The sequence below is a fragment of the Bos mutus genome, chromosome 2 (genome assembly GCF_027580195.1).
Source record: "Bos mutus isolate GX-2022 chromosome 2, NWIPB_WYAK_1.1, whole genome shotgun sequence".
NCBI classification, from domain to species: Eukaryota; Metazoa; Chordata; class Mammalia; order Artiodactyla; family Bovidae; genus Bos; species Bos mutus.
In genome coordinates this window covers 32,547,496-32,572,269 of record NC_091618.1, presented here as the reverse complement: position 1 = coordinate 32,572,269, position 24,774 = coordinate 32,547,496, and the positions used below count along the sequence as shown (strand labels likewise).

Here is a 24,774-nt window from a genome sequence, read left to right as displayed (position 1 = left end):
TGCTGAGTCACTTCAGTCGTGTCCGACTCTGTGTTTAAGGGTTTGTTTTTTTTTTTTAGTTTAAGGGTTTAGAAAGCCAGCTGCAGCCAACGCCTTTTTCCCTTACAGCCCTGAGGCTCCAATTCTGAAAACTGATTACAGGCGGGTTGGATCACGTGACGGATCAAGTGCTCACTGCGCCCACCCCGCTTCCTTCCGGTAAAAATTCTGGTCGCACCGTCTCCTTCTGCACGTGGTGTTGCCGCTTTTGTCCCCAACTTGTCTGCGGACCCCGGCCGCCTGCGGCTATGGCACCCGGCCAGCTCGGTGAGCTCCTCGGCGCCCTGGTGGAGCCGCGCCATGACCTCCGTGCCCCGCGGCTCCCTCACCCCGGCAATGGCGGCGGCCAGATGGGAGCTGTGGGGCCCTGGCTGGGTGGGGAGGCGGCGCTGCGGTCAGCAAGGCTCGGGCCCGCCGCGCGCTCGAGTGCGGCTCGCTGGCGGCGGACCCTACCCCGGGTCAAAGTCTGAGTAGTGGGGACCCTAAGATTCGCGAATGCCTTCTCCAAACTGCTCCCCCTCCCCTGGACCCCCTGGGCTTTGAAGCACAGAATGTCTTGTACTGAGAGTGATGCAAAATGTCTTTTGTTTCAGCTTTATTTAGTGTCTCTGACAAAAATGGCCTTGTGGAGTTTGCCAGGAACTTAGCTTCTGTTGGTTTGAATCTGATCGCCTCTGGAGGGACTGCAAAAGCCCTCAGAGATGCTGGTTTGGCAGTCAGGTAAGGAACAACTTGCTTTTTAAGTTAAGTCCAATCCAAAGGTAGTTTGGTGACGTTGACCAGAAAGTACTGTATTCCATTTACTGCATGAAATAATGTTATTTACTCCTCCCAACAGTGCTGTGAAATTGGTAAGTTAAACCACCTTTTGCAGGAAGCTTAAACTTATTTTCAGGTTTACAGAGTAAGGAGTTGGGACCTCCAGAGCTCTCATTTCAGAGCCCCTCGCCCCTCAGCCAAATCTTATAACACATTAATGTTATAACACAGTGCATATTAGGGGGATTGTTTGTTGTGCAAGAAAGGAGTTGTGATTTTCAGGATGCCTATGATCTTCTTTTTTTTTTTTTAAGAAATGATTTATTTTTGGCTGTGCTGGCTCTTTGTTGCTGCCAGCAAGCTTTCTCTGGTTGCAGTGAGTGGGGGGCTAATCTCTAGTTATACTGCAGGGGCTTCTCATCGCCCTGTCTTTTCTTGGCCTCACAAGAGAAGCCCTGGACTCTAGGGCTCACAGGCTTCACTGAAAGTTGTGGCTCTGGGTCTTATTTGCCCACATGATCTGTTTTGACTGGCTCTTTAGTGAAACTGTTCACATCATTAAAATTCAACTCTTAAGATTCATCCTCTCTTCCCCGAGTATCTGATAACCGTGTACAACATGTTGATGTCTTTTTCTCCAGGGTTTTTATAAGCGTGGTCTTCATTTTATTTCATAAGCGTGGTCTTTATTTCATAGCTCATATAGAAGACAGAAAGTTTTGCTTCTTGCTTTTTTCCCCACATGTTGTGGGTTTTCAAAAACTTGGCGGGCTTCACTGGTGGTACAGTGGTGAAGAACCCACCTGCCAGTGCAGGGGACACAGGTTCAATCCCTGCTCCAGGAAGATTCCACCTGGCGTGTAGCAGCTGAGCCCCTGTGCCACAACTACTGAAGCCCAGGTGTCCAAGAGCCTGTGGCTCTGCAACATAAGCCATGGGCAGTGAGAAGCCTACCACAAATGGAGAATAGCCTCCACTTGCTGCAACTAGAGAAAGCTGTGGGCAGTGAGGAAAACCCAGCAAAACAGCCAAAAGTAAATGAATAAATTTTTAAGAAAAATAAATAAAAATTTGCTTGTAAATTCAGCCAGAGAAAGTGTTCAGGTCAATTTGGGGATATGGATTGATACTTAAATGCTGTCTTTTATTTGACCCTGGGTCATACTTTGTGAATATCTTTTCTAGCTTACATTTTTACCTTATTTTTTTTCTTTTTTCAATGTAAAGGTTTTTAACTTTTATGTAGGTCAATCCAAAAGGCTAAATTCTTGCTATCCCTTTTAATCTATTACTGGGATAAAGATACTAATAATTTTGTTGTATATTGTCAAATTACTTGTGAGTTTAATTTATTTCCTAATATTTCATTAGTATGGCTTATGATTCATTTTCTGAATTCTGAAAATCCAGGCTCTGAAAAAATGTTGGAAGATGCTTTGAAATGATATAAAATGTAAAATGAAAGCCACAGAAACAGTAGCAATATTCTGTCTGTTTTCAGAGATGTCTCTGAGCTAACTGGATTTCCTGAAATGCTAGGGGGGCGTGTAAAAACCTTGCATCCTGCAGTCCATGCTGGTAAGTGGTTGGATATCTTCAATTTTAAATAGTGGTTTTCAATAAACTTTGCAGTGGTTTGGCCACAAAGTTTGTTGGGGTTTTTCCATATCATCTTATGGTTAATAGAATAAGCAGGAATAAGGAAAAAGGCAGATCATAGCTCAACAAAAAAATCTGTGAGGTTACGGTGGTTTTGTCACATCTGCTGCTAAAGTTCATAATACATAAGAATGTTTAAAACACAATCTAGCTTGCTTTGTTACCTGATGGATTCCTCTAGTAGCTGTTAGTCCTGGCCTGATGAATAATTTAGAGTTTGTTATTTCCTGCTGGAGTTAATGAAAATATTTAGGTTTTAGAGTGTGAAAAAAACTCTTGCTGTGATTCAAGCTTGGAATAAAGCGTCACAGGGTAACTGACTTTCAAAGGAATCTTAAAATACTTTACTACTTATGAGAGTATATGCACTGATGGAACTGACAGCAGGTGAAATTCCGTTTACATTTTGTTGCTCGAGGAAAAGGGAATAGGGAACTGATGCGAACAGTTTTGAAGTATACTCACTAATCCTAATTTTACACTGTCTGGTATTCTTAATTAGGCAGTGCTAGGGGCTTTAACATGATTGATGAAGTCATGTTGGAAAGAAGTGTCTTATTCTGACTTATTTTTTGAACCTAATACTTTAACTTTGTTGAATTAGGAATCTTGGCTCGTGATATCCCAGAAGATAGTGCTGACATGGCCAAACTTGATTTCAATCTTATAAGGTAAAAATTTTCAAAGTTGAACTTTTACTACATTAAGGATCAAAGACAAAGAAGCCAAATCTGGTGTCTCTTTTTAAATATCAAGGTTAACGTTAGGCTTCGCTTCCTGATTACTTACTGTAAACATTTAGGAGGACCTTGTTTGTGACATTGTATGTGGGTAAGCGTTTTGATTTTGCCAAATTTATATTACTGAAACATCTAATTATGCTTAAACAGCCTTTGCTTTTTTAAAATCTATGATCTAAATTGTGATATATATAAGTAACTTCGTTATTTGCATAATGATATTCATAGTTTCTTTTTGTTGCATATGTATAATAGTTTTATTCAGATATAATTCACATACCATATAATTCCTCAATTTAAAGTAGATAATTCAGTAGTTTTTAGTATATTTAGAGTTGCACAGTTACCACCACAGTTAATATTAGAATATATTCATCACTGCCCTTCCCTCTGGCACTCTCCCTCCTGCCCCAAACTCTGCCCATTAACTTTAATCTCCATATTCCCCAACAACCTAGACCACCACCAGTCTATTTTCTGTCTCTGTGGATTTATATGAGCACTGCTCATCAGTGGAATTGTATAATACATAGTCCTTTGTGACTAGCTTCTTAGCATGTTTTCAGAGTTCATCCATGTTACAGCATATACCATTGATGCATTTTTTATTGCTGAAAAGTAATCACTTATATAGATATACTCTCATTTATTCATCAGTTGATAGATATTTGGATTGTTTTCCACTTTTGGATATACTGACTAAAGAAACTGGACATTCGTGTACAAGTTTTTGTGTGGACATATATTTTCATTTCTTTTGGGCATATACCTGGGAATGTTAATTTCATGGTAACTCTAACCTTTGCAGGAGCTGCCAGACTTATTTTCCAGGCCTCATCAGTTTACATTCCCACTGGCAGTATACAAAGGTTCTTCTTTGTCTGCATCATCACCAACATTTGTTATCGTTTTTGTTTTTTTTTTTTTTTTAACATTTTTAGTGGGTATAATATGGGTTTCTTGTAATTATGATCTTTTCATGTGCATACCTTCAGAGAAATGTCTGTTCAGATGCTTTGCCCATTTTTTAAAAATTGAAATATAGTTGCTTTACAGTGTTGTGTTTTTGCTATATTGAGTTATTTATCTTTTTATTATTGAGTTGTAAGAATCCATTTTATCCCATTCTGTAGATTGTTTTCATAATCTTAATGGTATCATTTGACCATCATAAAAGCTTTAAACTATGGTAATATCCAACTTATGCTTGTGCTTTAGATGTTATTTCTAAGAATCCATTTTAAAGTATAATGAAGATTTATGCCTGTATATATATTTTTTTCTTTTTTTTTTTTTTATTTTTAGGGCTTGATAATACAGTGGCTTAGCTAAGGTTACCCAGGCAGCAACATTTCATTATGATTTGGTGGGAATAATGTGTATTGAAAGCATTTGCTGACTCTGGCCCCTTCTGTTTCCCTGTGCTCTTGCAACCATGAGAGGTCCTGATGTTTCACTGTAACTTATTAGAACTTTAAAATGTCAAACTCAGAGTTCATATTTTAAATCATTAGGGGTTTTGGTCATGTTAGCAGTTCAGTTCAGTCGCTCAGTCATGTCCTACTCTTTGCAACCCCATGAATCACAGCACACCAGGCCTCTCTGTCCATCACCAACTCCTGGAGTTCACCCAAACTCACGTCCATCGAGTTGGTGATGCCGTCCAGCCATCTCATCCTCTGTCGTCCCCTTCTCCTCCTGCCCCTAATCCCTCCCAGCATCAGAGTCTTTTCCAATGAGTCAACTCTTTGCATCAGGTGGCCAAAGTATTGGAGTTTCAGCTTCAGCATCAGTCCTTCCAATGAACACCCAGGGCTGATGTCCTTCAGAATGGACTGGTTGGATCTCCTTGCAGTCCAAGGGACTCTCAAGAGTCTTCTCCAACACCACAGTTCAAAAGCACTAATTCTTCGGTGTTCAGCTTTCTTCACAGTCCAACTCTCACATCCATACATGACCACAGGAAAAACCATAGCCTTGACTAGACGGACCTTTGTTGGCAAAGTAATGTCTCTGCTTTTGAATATGCTATCTAGGTTGGTCATAACTTTCCTTCCAAGGGGTAAGCGTCTTTTAATTTCATGGCTGCAGTCAGCATCTGCAGTGATTTTGGAGCCCAAAAAAATAAAGTCTGACACGTTTCCACTGTTTCCCCATCTATTTCCCATGAAATGGTGGGACCAGATGCCATGATCTTCATTTTCTGAATGTTGAGCTTTAAGCCAACTTTTTCACTCTCCTCTTTCATCAAGAGGCTTTTGAGTTCCTCTTCACTTTCTGCCATAAGGGTGGTGTCATCTGCATATCTGAGGTTATTGATATTTCTCCCTGCAATCTTGATTCCAGTTTGTGTTTCTTCCAGCCCAGTGTTTCTCATGATGTACTCTGCATATAAGTTAAATAAGCAGGGTGACAATATACAGTCTTGATGTACTCCTTTTCCTATTTGGAACCAGTCTGTTGTTCCATGTCCAGTTCTAACTGTTGCTTCCTGACCTGCATACGGGTTTCTCAAGAGGCCAGTCAGGTGGTCTGGTATTCCCATCTCTTTCAGAATTTTTCACAGTTTATTGTGGTCCACACAGTCAAGGCTTTGGCATAGTCAATAAAGCAGAAATAGATGTTTTTCTGGAACTCTCTTGCTTTTTCTATGATCCAGCGGATGTTGGCAATTTGATCTCTGGTTCCTCTGCCTTTTCTAAAACCAGCTTGAACATCTGGAAGTTCACGGTTCACATACGGCTGAAGCCTGGCATGGAGAATTTTGACCATTACTTTACTAGCGTGTGAGATGAGTGCAATTGTGTGGTAGTTTGAGCATTCTTTGGCATTGCCTTTCTTTGGAATTGGAATAAAAACTGACCTTTTCCAGTCCTGTGTCCACTGCTGAGTTTTCCAAATTGACTGGGGTATTGAGTGCAGCACTTTCACAGCATCATCTTTCAGGATTTGAAATAATAGCTCAAGTGGAATTCATCACCTCCACTAGCTTTGTTTGTAGTGATGCTTTCTAAGGCCCACTTGACTTTGCATTCCAGTATGTCCGGCTCTAGGTGAGTGATCACACCATCGTGATTATCTGCGTCATGAAGATCTTTTTTGTACAGTTCTTCTGTGTATTCTTGCCACCTCTTCTTAATATCTTCTGCTTGGTAGATCCATACCATTTCTGTCCTTTATTGAGCCCATCTTTGCATGAAATGTTCCCTTGGTATCTCTAATTTTCTTGAAGAGATCTCTAGTCTTTCCCATTCTGTTGTTTTCCTCTATTTCTTTGCATTGATCGCTGAGGAAGCTCTTATCTCTCCTTGCTATTCTTTGGAACTCTGCATTCAGATGCTTATATCTTTCTTCTTCTCCTTTGCTTTTTGCTTCTCTTATTTTCTCAGCTATTTGTAAGGCCTCCTCAGACAGCCATTTTGCTTTTTTTGCATTTCTTTTTAATGTTTTAATGTTAGCGGTTACTGATGTGTAAATGGTGGAAGTTTCCACTTTTTCATGATTTCTGAATTCCTCTTTGTTTCAGAGTTGTTGTTTGTAATCTGTATCCCTTTGGGAAGACAGTGGCTTCTCCAGGTGTAACTGTTGAAGAGGCTGTTGAACATATTGATATTGGTAAGTTTGGAAAACCATTTTTGCAGACTGTTTGCACTGTAAATGAAATGACTCTACCGTCTGAGCCACCAGGGAGGTCCCAGTGTTCACTGTTGAAGGGGTAGAAGATAGTCTCTGGGACTGTTGTTGTTTAGGCACTAAGTCGTGTTCATCTCTTTTGTGACCCTGTGGACTGTAGCCCACCAGACTCTTCTGTCCATGGGATTCTCCAAGCAAGAATACTGGAGTGGGTTTGCCATTTCCCCCTCGAGGGATCGTCCCGACCCAGGGATGGAACCATACCTCCTACAACAGCAGGCAGATTCTTTACCACTGCGCCACCTGCAAAGCCCAAAACAATGTGTGGGTGTGCGTGCGTGCCCAGTCACGTCCAACTCTTTGCGACCCCGAAGACTATATCCCTGGGATTTCTTAAGCAAGAATACTAGAGTGGGTTGCCATTTCCTCCTCCAGGGGATCTTACCCACCCAGGGATCAAACCAGCGTCTCCTGTGTCTCTTGTGATTAATTCATTGATATTTTCAGAGCTCTTGGTGTAGAGAGCTTATTTTTTGAATATGACTGAGTACACACATATTATTTTTCTTTATTTTGGGGCTTCCCAGGTGGCCCAGTGGTAAAGAATCCGCCTGCCAAGCAGGAGATGCGGGTTCAGTCCTTGCGTTGGACAGATCCCTTGGAGATGGAAATGACAACCCACTCCAGTATTCTTGCCTGGAAAATCCCACAAGCAGAGGAGCCGAGCAGGCTAAAGTCCTTGGGGTCACAAAGAATCAGAAGTGACTGAGCATGTTTTCATGAACGCACAGCATGTACAGTCACTTGATTTGAAAGAGGTTAAACTGATGAAAATGCAAATCATCTTTTGTTCTTCAAAGGAGGAGTGACTCTGCTGAGAGCAGCAGCCAAAAACCACGCTCGAGTGACAGTAGTCTGTGAGCCGGAGGACTATGCAGCCGTAGCCTCAGAGATGCAGGATTCTGACAGCAAAGACACGTCCTTGGAGACAAGACGCCTGTTAGCCTTGAAGGTGGGAACACGCTTTTATCTGGTGTGGTGTTTGCAAAACCAGCAGTACTCCGTTCTCACCACATCATATCACCTGCCAGGGCTCTGGTTGGAGCCGTTATCCTTTTATTAGAAATGGAGAGACCAACATTCAGAGAGGTCTTCTGTCTAAAAATTGAAAAAGAAGTGGCAGGGAGTAATTCTTTGTGCTGTTTAGTATTAGTTGGTGTCTTTCCTGCATGGATGGGTGTGTGGGCTTGTGGGTGTAGTTGGATATATAGCACTTAGAAACCATTTTTAACCTCACTTTTGGTTTTAATCTCACTTTGGGAAGTACTATGGGTATTTCACAAACCTTAACTCTTTTTTTAGGCTTTTACTCATACAGCACAGTATGATGAAGCAATTTCAGATTACTTCAGGAAAGAGTACAGTAAAGGAGTATCTCAGATGCCCCTGAGGTATGGAATGAACCCTCATCAGACTCCTGCCCAGCTGTATACCCTGAAGCCCAAGCTCCCTATCACAGGTAAAGGCTGAGTATTGTGTGACATGGTTTGCCGTGTCTGGGTGTGTATGTATCTTTCTTTCTATTGTGTCAGACATGATTCACTTTTTAGAAAATGAATTGCATGGTACCTCTTATAGTTGCCTGAAATTTGAGTTGCCAGTGGGACTTGTAAACAAAAAATACTGTGATAATCCAGGGTTTTGAAGAGAAGTCAAGTTGAAGATACAGGTTGGAGTATCTTTGTGTGCATATTGGTTTTGAAGATGTTGGGACAGGATGAGACGGTCTGGATTTCATAGTAAGATGGTTAGGACCAAACCTTGAAGTGGCAGTAGAGGAACCATTAGAGGAAACAGGGCTGCTGAGAGCAGTGGCTATTTGATTTGAGAATGTTACAGAAAAGTGATTTCCTTGGAATGATGGATTGGTCTGGCAGCCCGTTTGAAATGGGTCAAAATAGTAATGAGAGGTTAGGAACTAAGAATGGTAAAGATAATTCTTTGAAATTAGTCAGGGCTTAAGGATCTGTAGAGTAATAAGAGAGTTTTACAGTTTTTTGGTTTTGTTTTGTTGTGCTTCATCGCTCAGTCATGTCCGACTCTTTGCAACCCCATGCACTGTAGCCCACCAGGCTCCTCTGTCCATGGGGAATCCTCAGGCAAGAATACTGGAGTGGGTTGCCATGCCCTCCTCCAGGGGATCTTCCTGACCCAGGGATCGAACCCAGGTCTCCCACATTGCAGGCAGATTCTTTACCATCTGAGCCATCAGAGAAGCCCTGATTTGTTGCTAAGGTGGGTTGTTTAGTGAGCAAGCACATCCTGCTGCCTGGTACAAGGGAAGGGTGGGTCCAGCGGGCAGAGGAGAGAGTTGTAGGTGTAAAGACTTTGGGGGTGAAGTGTTGCGGGGGACAGCTTCTGTTGTTTACTGTTGCCTATTTTGCTTCTTCCGTGCCTCTCCCATGAGCTCCGTGAAAATAGTCTTTTTTTTGTTTGTTTAAGGGAACTTTATTTCCAGGTAATTTTATTAAAAAGAGCAGGGTTTTTTTTTTGTTTTTTTTTTTTTAATTTTATATTTTGCCCATACCACATATCTAACCTTATAAGATCCATAGTTTAGATTCAAAATGTCTTGTACATTCTATGGGTTTGGGCAAACATAATTTACTCATCTTATGAAAATTATCCTGTTGTTCAGTTGCTAAATTGTGTCTGACTCTTTTGGGATCCATGGACTGTAGCCTGACAAGCTCCTCTGTCCATGGGATTTCCCAGGCAAAAATACTGGAGTGGGTTGCCATTTCCTTCCTTCTCCAGGGGATCTTCCCGACCCAGGAATTGAGCCCTAAATGTCTCCTGCATTGACAGGCATGTTCTCTACCACTGAGCCACTAGGGAAACCTGATACTATCTTGCATAATAGTTTCACCACCCTAAAAACTCCTCCCCTTCAGCCTTCTAACTAACCACAGGCAGCCACTGATCTTTTCACTGTATACTTTTGCTGTTTCCAGATATCCTAGAGTTGGAAACAAACAGTATGTAGTCTTTTCAGACTGACTTCTTGCACTTAACAATCTGTATTTAAGGTTCCTCCATGTCTTTTGATAACTCATTTCCTCTTATTACGGAATAATATTTCATTGTGTGTGAATGTACCAGTTTATTCATTCACCTATTGAAAGACATCAAAAACAGAAGGATGCTGTTTGGCAGTTTATGAATAAAACTGTTTTAAAGCTTTTTGTACGTGTTTTTGTATAGACCCAAGCCGTCAATTCATTTGGGTAAATAACTAATTTTCTGTTGTATGATTTTATTACACGTTTAGTTTCCTTTCTGGCTCCCCTCATAAGCTTCATGATGACAGTAATTTGGGAGGGACTGTTTTATTCACTGATAACATCCCAAGCTCCTAGAACAGTGCCTAACATTGTAGTAGGCACTCAGTAGATACTTGGCAAGGTTTTGCTTGTGAAAGTATCTGCTATTGAAGATAACACAGAGGAAATGAAATTGTTAAGTTTTTCATTGGTGGCCCATTACTTTGTGTGTGTATGCTAAACTTCTTATAAATATTTACTCATAAGATTTTGGCTTTTAAAAATCCTGCCACTGTTAAGAAAATAGGCAGCAAAAAACTTGTAAGCTCCTTTTTAACTGCATTTCAACTTGAAGCCGAGCCTGCTGAGTCCAGTTAAAAGAAGAGGATCTCCTCCCCTGTCCATCAAATGAGTTTTTTCCCTCCATTTCTCCCACCCACTAAACTCCTGCTTTAGTTTATAACATTATTTCTTAAACTGACACGACTTACAACTTTAAAATATTATGCTCAGTTGCTCAGTCGTGTCCAACTCTGCAACCCCATGGACTGTAGCCCTCCAGGCTCCTCTGTCCATGGGATTCTCCATGCGAGAATAGTGGAGTGGGTTGCCATTTCCTTCTCCAGTACTATATTTTAGATACTCTAAATTGTACACTAAAGTCGCACAATTATTTTATCTTAGTTCTGTACTGAAGTGGATCCCTGATGATTGCTAGTCTAGTTGTACTTTTTCCTGTTCCGGAATTCTCTGCTGATTTATTTATGGGTTGGCTGGCGGTGGTCCTCATGGTGTGTGCTCGTATTTATGTTCATGCATTTCTCTGTGTGTGTGTGTGTGTGTGTTTGGTAACGTGGGTTCAGACTCTGGTGCTGTATTCACTCATCTCACTGAGTTCTTACATGTTCATATATATCTGTTCGCCTCTTCATTATACTTCTTTTGAAGAATTTTTGTGCAGTCTTTATATGTTTAAAATGTTTTCTAGGAAATGTACACATCTTATTGACCTTGCTTGTTCATGTGTGTTTTTATATGTAGTTCTGAATGGAGCCCCTGGATTTATAAACTTATGTGATGCTTTGAATGCCTGGCAGCTGGTGAAGGAACTCAAAGAAGCTTTAGGCCTTCCAGCTGCTGCGTCTTTCAAACATGTTAGCCCAGCAGGTAAAGCGTTGCACCCTGGGATTCTCTGGAACTGTTCAAAATGAACTTCTTTTTAAAGTTTTTAGAAATTTGACAAGACTCTAAAGTAAATGTGAACAGTCTGGGATGTGTGAAACCACTTTTGATTAATAATGATATTAATGTAGTAATGGGATAAAATCAGATAACAATAACATGCACACGTATTATTTACATAAAAATAATGTGTGACATTGTTATAAGATAGGAAGGTCAGGAAATAGTTTTATTTGTAGTTGCTGCTACTGCTAAGTCACTTCAGTCGTGTCTGACTCTGTGTGACCCCATAGACGGCAGCCCACCAGGCTCCCCCGTCCCTGGGATTCTCCAGGCAAGAACACTGGAGTGGGTTGCCATTTTCTTCTCCAATGCATGAAAGTGAAAAGTGAAAGTGAAGTCACTCAGTCGTGTCCGACTCTTAGCAACCCCATGGACTGCAGCCTTCCAGGCTCCTCCTTCCATGGAATTTTCCAGGCAAGAGTACTGGAGTGGGTTGCCATTGCCTTCTCCCATTATCTGTAGTGGAAGCATGTTTTAGAAAATAAAAGTTATGTTGCCTAATGCAATATGACTAAAATTTTTCCACATGGATGAAAATTTAACTGAGTAGACGTCAATAATTTGTTACAACACTTTTAACTTTCTGTGGCCATTGTCTGAGAGACCTTTTTGCTTCTGTGTCTCAGTCAACTTTACAACTTATTTATAACTCCCACTGACAATTCACCAAATAATTAGTTCTCAGATACTGTTTGGATGTTCAAACAATGGGAGCAGCAGGAAAATAGTGTGTGATATCAGGCAGGACAGAGAAAGAGTCAGTAATGAAGTAAAGGAGCTCCATACACATGCCTGGTGCTGGCAGACTCGGTGGCTCTATTTCAGAGGCCAGAGAGGAGAGATACCCCCTGCTTCACCCTCCCCTGCAGTTGTATTTTGCCATTTAATTATCTGGCCAAGTAGATTTTTGTTTAATTTGGCATAAGCACTAGAAAGTACCCTGCATGGACTGGGTATTTGGAAAAATGTTGTCCTAAGGTAGGAATTGACAAGTGGTAACTGAGATTTTTGACTTATAAATGGGTCTCTATACCAGGTGCTGCTGTTGGAATTCCACTCAGTGAAGATGAAGCCAACGTCTGCATGGTCTATGATCTGTACAAAACCCTCACACCCATAGCCACTGCATACGCAAGAGCAAGAGGTCAGACGAATAATAGCGTGTAGTTTTTTTTTTTTCTTTCTTTTTTTTTTTTTTTTTTTAGAGGAAAGGTAATATCTGATCTTAAATATCCTTTTTGGTATAAGATTTCAAATTATGTTAATTCATTTTTTATTAGTACTGCAGAATAACTATATGAGAGCCTTGGAATAAATTTGTTTATAAAAATGTGTGTTTTAGTATTTTAATGTAATAAAGGGGAACACAATTTCAGGTTAGCCTATTGAATGTGTTTGTTTTGCTTAAATTATAGTTATTTAAGTACACTGAATTTGGTTAAAGTTAACATTTTATATAATTCACAAATGTCTAACTGATGAGTTTAATAGCCTATGAATATTGTAATAACATTAATGGGAGATTATTGAGATTCTTTATCATAGTTTACCTTCTACAGCAAGGGTTCGCCAGCTATTACTCAACAGGCTAAGCCAGCCCACCACGCATCTTTATCGATGTAGTTCAGGTGGAGTAGGGTGATATGGTATTGTCCGTGACTGTTCCAACCTCAGAGTTGAAACAGGGATCACAAAGCTTAAAAAATATTTACTATCAGGCCCTTTGCTGAATGTTGCTCTAGAAGGTAAAATTAAAGAATATTTCTTACTGATTATTTCAGTTAACTTACTAATCTATTGTTTAAATCTCAAGTTAGATTTTATGTGATCACTTTGGGGTTTTTTGAATGTTATTTTTTTCTGTATAAGGATAATCTGTGATAAACACTTTGTTTTAATTTTTATTTACAGGGGCTGATAGGATGTCTTCCTTTGGTGACTTTGTTGCATTATCTGATGTTTGTGATGTCCCTACTGCCAAGATTATCTCCAGAGAGGTTAGTGGAATTCTGCATCTTGATCCGTATATAGCTAAGTAGAGCCAAATTTTACGTAGTGTTTATTGAAACCATAATGTATATTATTTGTATTTGGCTATTGTGATGTAAAGTTTTACATATTTAATTCTTTTAAATTGTCTAGTCATTATTTTAATGCCAAAATTATTATTTCTGAAGCTGACTATATACCTTCATTAGGTCTGTAATGAAAGAGACTGTTTAGTGGGGGAAATTATAACCTATTCTGAAAAAGTAACCCCATCAATTGAGTATCAAACAAGCATTCCAGAAGGGTGGGAGGGTGGTGTTGGGGATTGGGGAGACAGAAGAAGAATGAAGTTAGCTCAGGTAGCTTGGAAGGAAACAGATAGCATTAAGGCTAACAGGGCCAGTGGCTTGACGATATTTAGTTTCATCGCAGGGCTTCTTACCATCACCCCTACCATCCCCAGCGACAGTGGAGTTGGCATGTCCCATTACAGGTTACATATAGCATGAGGCTTGGAGTGTGAGCTGTGACTTTTGTACTTTTTGTGTCTTTAGCTATACTGTGTTAATCTCTGATTTCCTCTGAACCCCTTCTCTTGCTTTTGAGGAGCCTGCCTTGCCTCGGATCATTTAGCCAGGTTCTAGCAGAGCCAGAACTGGAAGAACATGCTCTGTCTAATTAGTGCAGAGCAACCCCTGAACAGAATAGTAAAAAAGTCATGTGTCTTCCTAAGATACATGTATCACAGCAAATCATTCATATATTCTTCATTAAAATTGAAACAGACAACCAAAATGACACTAATGAGATAAGATCAGCTGTAAAAAGATGTCTTCTAGCACAGACTTATCCTTTCCAAGTATAGTGTTTGTATTATCTAGTAGAGGTAGAAACCAGAAACTGCTGCTGCATTATTTATGACACATAAGTATGTTTAGATTGTTTAGGTGGTATTCTCTGATTTTTTAAAATAGAAATTAATATCTAATGTTGATACATGTATAGGTATCTGATGGTATTATTGCCCCGGGATATGAAAATGAAGCTTTGAAAATACTTTCCAAAAAGAAAAATGGTAATTACTGTGTTCTTCAGGTTAGTGCAATTCATATTTACAGTAATAATTGCTCTTTTATTTTTCCCCATATTTAATCTTTTCTTTATACTGATAACCATTCTAATTTATCCTTTTTTACTATGATTTCTTTATCCTTAATCCTACAGGTTTTCTCTTCCTGTTAATTTTTTGAGTTTCAGATCAAGATAGCTTTCTCACCCTTTCTTTTAGTTTTTTAAAAAATAATTTATTTAAAATGGTTTCCTATTCAAAAGGTATTAAAGGTTATTTGAAATCTTTCCTTTCCTTCTGCCACTCTATTACCTTTTTTTAAAGTAATATTTTCAATTCTTGCTCATCTTGCCTGAAATACATAGTCTGTGCATATTCAGCAAATACTCGATTGATAGTCAGCACCAGACAGTGTCATGTTTCAGGGTGTCAGAAGAGTATCAGGGCTTCCTCAATATTTTGTTTGGGAATTTGGCTAAGTTCGCACCTAGACACGTAATTACAACCGTGAAAAACGTGTTTCCTTTGCCTGACCAGAGGCAAGTTTTTTGACATCAGTTATAGGTGGGCACATCTCAGTTTTAGAAATTTTATAATAGAAAAAAAAAAAGGACCATTTTAGAATTCATGAAAATGCAAATTAAGTAGAATTAATATGAGGGCTTGCTTCTGAGTTACAGGTTATCAGTGCTTTATGTACTGTTTAAGTATAGAAAAATGTCTGGGGAGAGAGTAGTATTATGACATAGGTTATTCCCATGCCCCATCATTTCAGATCAAAATCTGGAAGAGGTCAAGAGAGCCGTGAATGACATACTCCTTTCCAAATGACAAAGACACATACTACAAATGCTGTTCTCCATTGAACTTTTTAATCTTGGCTGAGTATTTGTAGTAAATTGTTAGAAAGAAAAGAAAACTAGTGGTTAATTTTTGTGCCACTGCCTGTTTTGTAGCCAGTCTGTTTTATCTACTGTTTTGTTTTGTTAAAAAAAAAAAAAAACTATGTGGGCAGTGCTTTCAGTTACTAAAACCAGAAGTTCTCTGTTAGAATTATTGGTTCTATTATGTTGGTGTAAGTTACAAAATCCTGTGAGGTTATAAAGCCTATAAAGTTTTGGAGTAAAATATTGGTGCCTGGCCATTCTATTACAGCCATCCTGAAATGATCTTGTACCTGCTTAAGTCAGAAAAAAAAAAAAAAAAACATGCATATAACCTTACTTGTAATAATATACCTTGAACATAAATTAAGTGAATGATTTTGCGAGATGTGGATTTTTTTACTCTTAACTTTTTAAATTTGTGTTTTATTTAGATGGACCAGTCTTATATTCCAGATGAAAATGAAGTTCGAACTCTCTTTGGTCTTCGTTTAAGCCAGAAGAGAAATAATAGTGTTGTCAACAGGTCACTGTTTAGCAACATTGTTACCAAGAATAAAGATGTAAGTCTGAAAAATAACTGAATACTAGTAATTCCGTAGATCAGTTTTTTAACATTTATATGCTTATGCATTTATGAAGGCCCATATTTTAAAACTGATCAATACGCAAAGAGCTAGTCCTTCTTTGATTTGTCAAGTAAGTTTGAGAACTTAAAAAGTGAGCAAAAGACCAACCATGTTAGAAACTTTTGTGCACCTGTGTGTATGTGGTCAGTTATCTTCAGTTCTACATAAATGGGATCATGTCTTTTATCACTTGGCTTTTTTCCGTGCATTAAGCTACAGCTGTGTTTCTGTATCAATAAACATAGGTGCACGTCTTCATCAGAAAGGCCACATGCAGTCTGTGTACTGTGATGGGTATCTAGGTTGTTTCCACGCTCAGTGCTGTGGTCCATGTTTACATGTAGTAATGAATTTGCTTTTGTCCTGTTGGCATATTTTAGAAGGACATGTTCCTAGGATAATACTGGATTGGGTGTTGTTGTTTTTTTAATTTACATGTTTTATATCATTTAATATGCACAGCTGCCTCTGGGTGGAGTGTAACCACTGTCATCTGTATTGTAAAGATCACAAATTGTGACATAGAGGACAGTTAAGAGATTTGGCTACACAGTAAGGAAATGGTTGAGATGGTACTTGTTTTTCTGAGATCTCCTGATTGGGCCTTCAGTTTTAAAGGCCTTCAGTTTCCTACACAGTAAGGAAATGGTTGAGATGGTACTTGTTTTTCTGAGATCTCCTGATTGGGCCTTCAGTTTTAAAGGCCTTCAGTTTCCTACACAGTAATGGTTGAAATGTACTTGTTTTTTGAGATGGTACTTCAGTTTTTCTGAGATCTCCTGATTGGGCCTTGAGATGGTACTTTTTTTCTGGATCTCCTGATTGGCTATTTTACGGATCTGATTTTTTTTTTTTTTTCCATTACTTTGGATGTGTAACTAACTTCATTGTTATCTGGTCTTGTCTGCTGGTATGCCTGGCATTTTTGACTGAATGCTGGTCATGAGAATCAGATGAACTAAAAATTCATATTTTTAAGGCAAGACGGGAAAAATTTAAACATAAAACTTACTCTCTGCCCTTTGGCCTCCTGTCTCCCCTTGAGTGTGCAGTGTGCATCTGTATTATGTACTAACCAGGCCTCCCCAATGATAGAACTATCTGCTCAATCATAATTCAGTCTTAGACTTGTGACAGTGTAACTATACATACGGGAAGAAGCAAAAAGAGGGAACCATTTCTTGTACTGTAACAGACAAGACATGTGGCCCAGAGGCTTTTGGTTACTGTTAAAAGGGACCAGTAATAACACATCAGGTGGCCGATCAACAAAATGCTTGCCTGAACTAAGGGAGCATTCCTAGCACCATGGAACAAATTAGTCAAGAAATGCCTCCCAAACCTTGGTTGAAATTAAGACAGAGAGGGAGCGGATCACAAAATTAACTAGCTCACCTACCATCCACTTCTGTAAGAATCAAGTCTTCAGCCACGGCAGTCACTGAAAGGAATTCAGGATGAGGTAACTTTGTGCTCTAGAGAAACTTGACAGAACTGGCCCTCAGATAGTTTGGATATTTTCAGGAGATTTTATGAAACCCAGTTTCTTGCATCTTAGAAGATCATCCCATACTTAGAAGAGCACTGAAACCGTTAACTAAGGTGGGTCTTCGAGGACAGCAGTGACCTTCTACTGAGATGTGTGCTTGGTTGCATATGCTCCTTCATCAACATCAAGTACATGCTTGCCACACCCTTACCTGTTTGGAACTGTTCTCCAGGCTCTCTGAGAGGCTTTCTCCTGGGTTTATAATCCTTAGGTTGGCTCAGAATTTCCATTTCTTTTGTAGGTTGACTGTTGATCAGTTTTTTTGTCCGTAATATGAAAAAGCCATAAAGATACTTTGAGCATCTGGTTAGTGATATTTTCCTTCCATAGAGCTGAGCTCAGCTCATTTACCTCTTAGTTACCACCTTGCAACTAGGAGAAGGCCTGGAGGAGAAAACAGAGTCACACTGTTGCTTCCTTTATCACCGGGGTGTTTGCCTCTTGCCTCTCAGTACTCGATATTTTATGAGCTCTGTATTCAGTATTTCTGTTTGTTCTTAGAAAAGGATTAGTCTCTTAACAAGTCATTGTGTAACAGAAGTGGACAATGAGTTAGCTGTTGTTCTCCGGTGTGAGTTCTGAGGCTTTAAGTAGAATGCTGAAAATAGGCTTTAAAATCTTCATCAGGCTAGTTCTGTTAATAAACGTATAGTGATTAAGGCATGATCTTTGTTGATTTACTGGGTATTTCATTTGTATTGTTGAAAGTTAATGGTGCCCTAAAATAAAAGAACATTTTAGGAATCATAAGTAAAGATATCTTGCAGGTTTTTGGAATCCACTTCTTTGGTAAAGACCCTCAGGTCCTGGGTTAGCAGTGTTACTTGAAGCAGCTCACAGTAAAATAGGGCTCTGGATTTTTTTTTTTTTTTTTCCACTTTTTTTTTTTAACCTGGTTGGCTAACGTATTTTTAAAAATACTGAAAGAGCATTGAGCCAAATTCTGTGGTACCCATGCTGACAACCATGCCTATTTATTGAGAATCTTAATTTTTGTAAGTTTTCCTTGTAGGTTTATAGGTATTGGACTGATTAATAATTTAGTGGAACCTGAGAGGTTTTGTGCTTCTGGCTGTGCTATCTTGGATATTTTTACAAGTCTGTGATTTTAATCATTTATCTAAGTTCTTCTCTACTTGTTCACATGTATTTTTAATAGAAATTTGGAAACCTACGGATGAGAATGGTGGATTTATCTTCCTTTATATTCCTCTCCCTTCTTCATGTGTTCATTTTTATGTGTATGTCCTTTTTCTTGAAATGTCTCTCCATGTCTTTTGCCCATTTTCTAATTAGATTTGTGACTGAGTTTTAAGAGGTTTTTACATGTTTTGAATACTACTTCTTTGCTGGATATGTAGTTTGCAAATATTTTCTTACAGTCTGTAGCTTGTCTTTTTATCCTCAATACAGTACCTTTCAAAGAGTAGAAGTATTAATTTTGATGAAGTTGTATCAGTTTTTCAGTTAGCTTAATTTATCAATTAGCTGTGCTTATATATTCTGTCCACTTAGCATACCAACATAGATCATTATCCTTCTTTTCAATTTTATTTGCTCTTTATAGTAAAGATAGTGACATTTTTAGTTATCATAGTTGTTTCATTCTATTTGAACCAGTATTTAGTTCATAATACATTTTTTAATACCTTCTACATAGAATATTCTAGGCAAACCAAAAAATGATCCTAATATGACTTTGCCTGAAGAGCCTTGGATGTGTGTGCATCACAGTTGATTGTAGTATCTGTACAAATTATTCTCAGTGTAGTTTCTGAACAATAGCATCTCCAGTTATTTGTTGATACTGTGATAGAGAGAATACTGTTCATCAGTGTTGGAGTGGATATAGTTTTCATGTCTAGTGCAATATGTAAACAGGCTTAAGCCAAAATTCCTGTAAAAATGGTGTCCGTTTGAGTCTGTGATGCATTAGGCATCACACAGAGTTCCATGACAAATATGTTAGACATGATCCTTTCAGTAAAACATGATAGTGTCTCCTATGAACAGTTACAAAGACATAAAGAAAGCTGAGTGCCGAAGAATTGATGCTTTTGAACTGTGGTGTTGGAGAAGACTCTTGAGAGTCCCTTGCACTGCAAGGAGATCAAACCAGTCCATCCTAAAGGAGATCAGTCCTGACTATGCATTGGAAGGACTGATGCTAAAGCTGAAACTCCAGTACTTTGGCCACCTGATGCGAAGAACTGATTCATTTGTAAACACCCTGATGCTGGGAAAGATTGAAGGCAGGAGAAGAAGGGTACAACAGAGGATGAGATGGTGGGATGGCATCACCGACTCAATGGACATGAGTTTGAGTAAACTGTGGGAGTTGATGGTGGACAGGGAGGCCTGGTGTGCTGCAGTCCATGGGGTCGCAAAGAGTTGGACACAAAGAGCAGCTGAACTGAATGAACAGTTAATTTCATTCCCTCATCTGAAGGATAGAACTGCATTATAGGCCTGTTATAATAAATGAAGCATAGGATGCTAAAAGTCAAACGAAGTTTAAAAGAAACACCAATTTACTATTTTGTCTTTTTTCTAGTTGCCGGAATCTGCGCTCAGGGACCTCATCGTGGCCACCATTGCTGTCAAGTACACCCAGTCGAACTCCGTGTGCTATGCCAAGAATGGGCAGGTAACCAAGCTGTCAGGCTCACCTTGGGGGAAACTGTGGTTTTACAAAGTGATACTCAAAAATCTGTCTGCCTTGGGAACTAGACTGGCTTGAAAAGGAAGATGTTGCCAAGTTTTTCTCCTTGAGTTTGTCAGTATTTACTCGGTGATGACTACAAAGTATTGTTGGAATTAAGTATTAGAATGGTTCTATTGTTCCTTACCTGGAATGAGTTGGCACATTTTGGAGTAGCAGACTGTTAATAGCTCCTACGGAGCTAGTTTATTCGCTCCCCTCCTCCCTGTCAGTAGTATTTCCAGTGAAGAGGGAGGAGAAAGTACTAGCCCATTATTTTGCAGGTTGAAGGGTATTTTTATTTATATTTCTGTAAGTCATTTTACTAAGAATCTGCAAGCTGGGAGTTAGCATCATCTTTTAAAATCAACTTTATTGAGGTATAAATTTATATACAGTAAAATGCACCCTTTTAAAAAAAGTTTAACACTTTGCACAGATTATATGATTGTTTGACCACTACCACAGTCAAGATGTTGAACATCTCTTCTGATCTGATGTTAAGCTAGAGACCTTCTTTCTTAGTGTACCAGCCCACAGAGTATAGAACCAAGGTGGCTCATCACCAGAACTCTACTAGCTCTGGGGTGTACCTGGATTTGCCATAATAACTTTAGCACTGTTTCTTCTCATAGTGTCTTGAGCTCCTCTCTAGACATTTGTTAAATTATTTAGCCCATAAGTGGAAGGGGAGAGTGGACATTAATTGGAATTAATTAATATTAATAACCTGGAAGACCCTTTCAAATATAGCATTTTATTGATTGCCTACTGTAGCAAAAGAGCTAGACATGACTTAGTGACTAAAAACTGTTGAAAGATTGCTAACCTGTAGTAACAAAAATCTGGAAGATTGTGGCTGCTGGTCTAATAAGTTCCAGTAAGACCATGCTTTACTGCTGATATCTAGAAGTTCTAGAAACTTCTGTAATATTAATAGCCATGCCTCAAATGTCACTGAAGAGTAAAACATGAATAGTATTTATAAAACATGTTACCCTACCTTTTAAAACTATTTATACGTCGTTTGGCCTGATTTTTCCCCCCACATAAAATTGATAGATTTGAGGGGACTATGCACAAAAAATCCATTGAGAAACATGTTGTTGGAGAAGTATTCATTTTAATGCCCATGTTCTTCAGGTTATTGGCATCGGAGCAGGACAGCAGTCTCGTATACACTGCACACGCCTTGCAGGTGATAAGGCAAACTGTTGGTGGCTTAGACATCACCCCCAAGTGCTTTCCATGAAGTTTAAAACTGGCGTGAAGAGAGCGGAAATCTCCAATGCCATCGATCAGTATGTTACTGGAACTATCGGCGAGGTAAAAGGGCTGTTATTGAGTGGGGTTTACCCTTTCCTGTGTAACTGTCGTCATCACTCCAAAGAGAAAAGGTATCAGGTTGGCCAAAAAGTTTGTTTGGGTTTTTCTGTAAGATCTTATGGAAACATTTGAATGAACTTTTTGGCCATCGTATTTTTCTTGAAGCTTTAGATTGTCTAAAATTACTAATCTAAACAACCTCTGTCTCATTTACCTCTCTTTGGCATTCTTTACCCCTTTCTGACACCACAGATCATGTCTTCTTAGATTATAGCCACTGCTTTAGTTTTGTGTACTTGTACCCCCGCTGGTTCTAAGTTTTGATGGCAGGGACTGTTGTTCACCCATCTTGGATATCTGTCACAGTGCCAGGCATGTTGCTTGCTGTGTGATGGATGTGTATTCAACATTGCATACAGGTTACTTGATAGCAGGTAGCAAATGCCCCTGACATTCTCCAGAAACTCCATTAACAACTCAGTGTACTTGTGTTATGTTTTATGTGCTTTAATGTTTTCTACCTTAAAGAAGGTATGAGGGAGCATTAAAATTGCAGGTATTAGGTAGGCCTGCTAAAAAAGTAGGACTTAGCCCAGTTTCTGGAAATACAAGTGCTTAATGGGTAATAGTTACAAAATAAAAATTAAGTTCTGGTCTTCTGAGGGGGTGAGTCAGCTCCACTAGGTTGTCCAGCCAGGGATAGGAATCCACAATACAATCAACAAGTGTTGTTGGAGAACATGCCTTGTAACCAGGAGGTGTTTCAAACAGTCTTTTTTAAAAATGACGTTAATACTTGATTTTTCTGCTCGATAATTACACAGCAAATTGCGCTCTAAGTCCTGGAAGAGGACTTACATATATGAATAAGAATAAAAGTAGATTGTAGAGTACATCCCAGCATTCTGATTTGTATCAGATAGTACTGAAAATGGTGTAATACTTGTCTTTCCCCCCTGTCCCCACTTACAGGGTGAAGATTTGATCAAGTGGAAGGCACTGTTTGAGGAGGTCCCTGAGTTGTTAACCGAGACAGAAAAAAAGGAATGGATTGACAAACTTAATGAAGTTTCCATCAGCTCTGATGCCTTCTTTCCTTTCCGGGACAATGTAGACAGAGCTAAAAGGGTAAGTATGAAGTTGGTGTGTGTTTGCATAGATTTGGTTATTATGTACTAATTGTTTTAGAAATAGTGCTTCTGGTTTTTTCAGTTCTATGAGTTATATGTAAGTTGTGATGATACGATGTATCAGTATAATAGCTAGAGAATTATTTGCTTTATGGATAGCCCAAATTCCATTATTTTGCCTCTTTGACAATGAATCAGTCTGTAATGTGAATTGTTGTTAGCTTACTCTCTTTACTGGGGCTGGCAGTGGTAGTGGTTGATTCTGGCATGTTTTGGCATGAGGTTGTATTTTGAGAGTTGATCTCTGTCTTCCCCTCCCAGAGTGGCGTGGCCTACATCGCTGCCCCTTCCGGTTCTGCCGCTGACAAAGTTGTGATCGAGGCTTGCGATGAGCTGGGAATAATCCTTGCTCACACGAATCTCCGGCTCTTCCATCACTAACTTCATCAATACATTATTTTATACCCTGACTCTGTGTAGGTGAAAAATCACGTACGGAATTTTGAAAATGACCTTTGTTTAAAACTAAAGCATAAAATTTAATAATCTTCAGTCTATACTGTCTTAGTTATAGGCACTGTCTTGATTATTGTAACTTAATAATAAATTGTGAAATTGGGTAGTGTGAGTCCTTCGCAGTAGTGTTTTGGAAAGATTTCTTGGCTATGTCCAGGTCCTTGGCATTTTCATATAAATTTTAGAATCAGCTAGTCTGTTTTTACAGAAAAAAACCTCTTGAGATTTTAATTGGCATTGCATTGAATCTGTAGATCAATTTGTGGAGAACTGATGTACCATCTTCTCTCCCTTTGAAGATTGATGCCCCTCTGGTTCCCACCAGCTTTTGGTTGCTTTACAGGAGCTTCAAATAGACCTTTTAAATATTTTTGGCCAGTGTTCATAATTATCTGCAGGAGGATTAGTCCAAAAATTTACACCAATAAATATAATAACTTCTAATAATTGGTGTAGCTTAAATAGCTTTTATATTTCTAAGTAATTTCTAGCAAAGTATTTTTTTCCTCTCTAGGAATTTGACTGTTTTAAGTTTTCAAAATTGTTAATTAGCATATGGTTGTAAGTAGTTTTCTGAATTTTTAAAAGATCTTTATTACGGATGTTTTGGGATGAACACAAAATAGTAAAATTCTATGTATCTATAATATTTCATGACTGCTTGAGTTTTATCTACTTTTCCCCCACTTGCAATGCCTAAACACTATTTTGAAGCAAAGTCTATATATTTCATTTGTAAATATTTCAATCAGTTAATATAAAAATAAAGTAGAAAATAGTTTTTAAAAGGAATATTCTCACACTTTAGAAAATACACGACTACTTCTATCGACTGAGAGCACCAAGAAGTGTGACACCCCAGGGGCAATGAACATTACTAAAACTAAGGTCGTGGTTTCTAACACCACTGTCTAAAAGGAGCCAGGACCCCGTGAAGAAATAGCTTACTGCAGTCTGTGCAGAAAACCCATAACAAAACATCTGGATCAGTAAACAGTGTACTTAAGTTGGGGGAGCGCCTAGGGCCCAGGAAGAAAAACATCAGGCCTCACTCATTTATGAACCATCCCTGAGGGCAGCTTGTACCACCCTGATACCTCTAGGGGCACCTTCTTACTAAAGCCCGGTCTTTGTCCCTTCCTGAGAGCATGAGTTCCTGCAGGTCTTAAGTTTCCAGCGCTTCCATTCTTGGACACTCTTAAAGCTCATTTTTGCTAAACACAGTGCTAGGCACAAATTTACTTTAAAAAATAAAGGTAATAAACCATGCCTGTGTGGAAAGTGCGTTAAACATCTGTAGCTTGAAGCATCTTTGTTTTTCGGCCATGCTGTGTGGCTTGTAAGATCTTAGTGCCCTGGCCAGGAATTGAATATGGGCTCCAGCAGTGAAGGCGAAAAGTTCTCAACTACTGGATCACCAGGGAATTGCCAAGAATCATTTTTAAATAAACACATACATCACCATCAATGAGGTGAAAAAGAATTTTGCCAGCAGTTCCCCTGCCAGTCCCCCTCCTCACCACACCTGCTCTTGATCACGTTCCTTGCTTTCCTTCTAGGAAACCACCTTTGGGTCGTTTATG

General features: G+C 39.1%; 1 protein-coding gene across 1 annotated transcript; it reads left to right on the top strand.

The window, feature by feature from the left end:
- Nucleotides 1-149: 149 nt before the first annotated feature.
- On the top strand, nt 150-23,303 carry ATIC (5-aminoimidazole-4-carboxamide ribonucleotide formyltransferase/IMP cyclohydrolase). Its single transcript, XM_005909593.3, has 16 exons — nt 150-306; nt 633-759; nt 2,300-2,376; nt 3,062-3,128; nt 6,724-6,812; nt 7,691-7,842; nt 8,193-8,349; nt 11,195-11,320; nt 12,435-12,542; nt 13,310-13,395; nt 14,393-14,482; nt 15,775-15,903; nt 20,073-20,165; nt 21,363-21,545; nt 22,518-22,673; nt 22,997-23,303. Exons 1-16 carry the CDS (start codon nt 288-290, stop codon nt 23,114-23,116), a joined length of 1,779 nt encoding a protein of 592 aa, XP_005909655.1. The 5' UTR covers nt 150-287; the 3' UTR covers nt 23,117-23,303.
- Nucleotides 23,304-24,774: the final 1,471 nt, after the last annotated feature.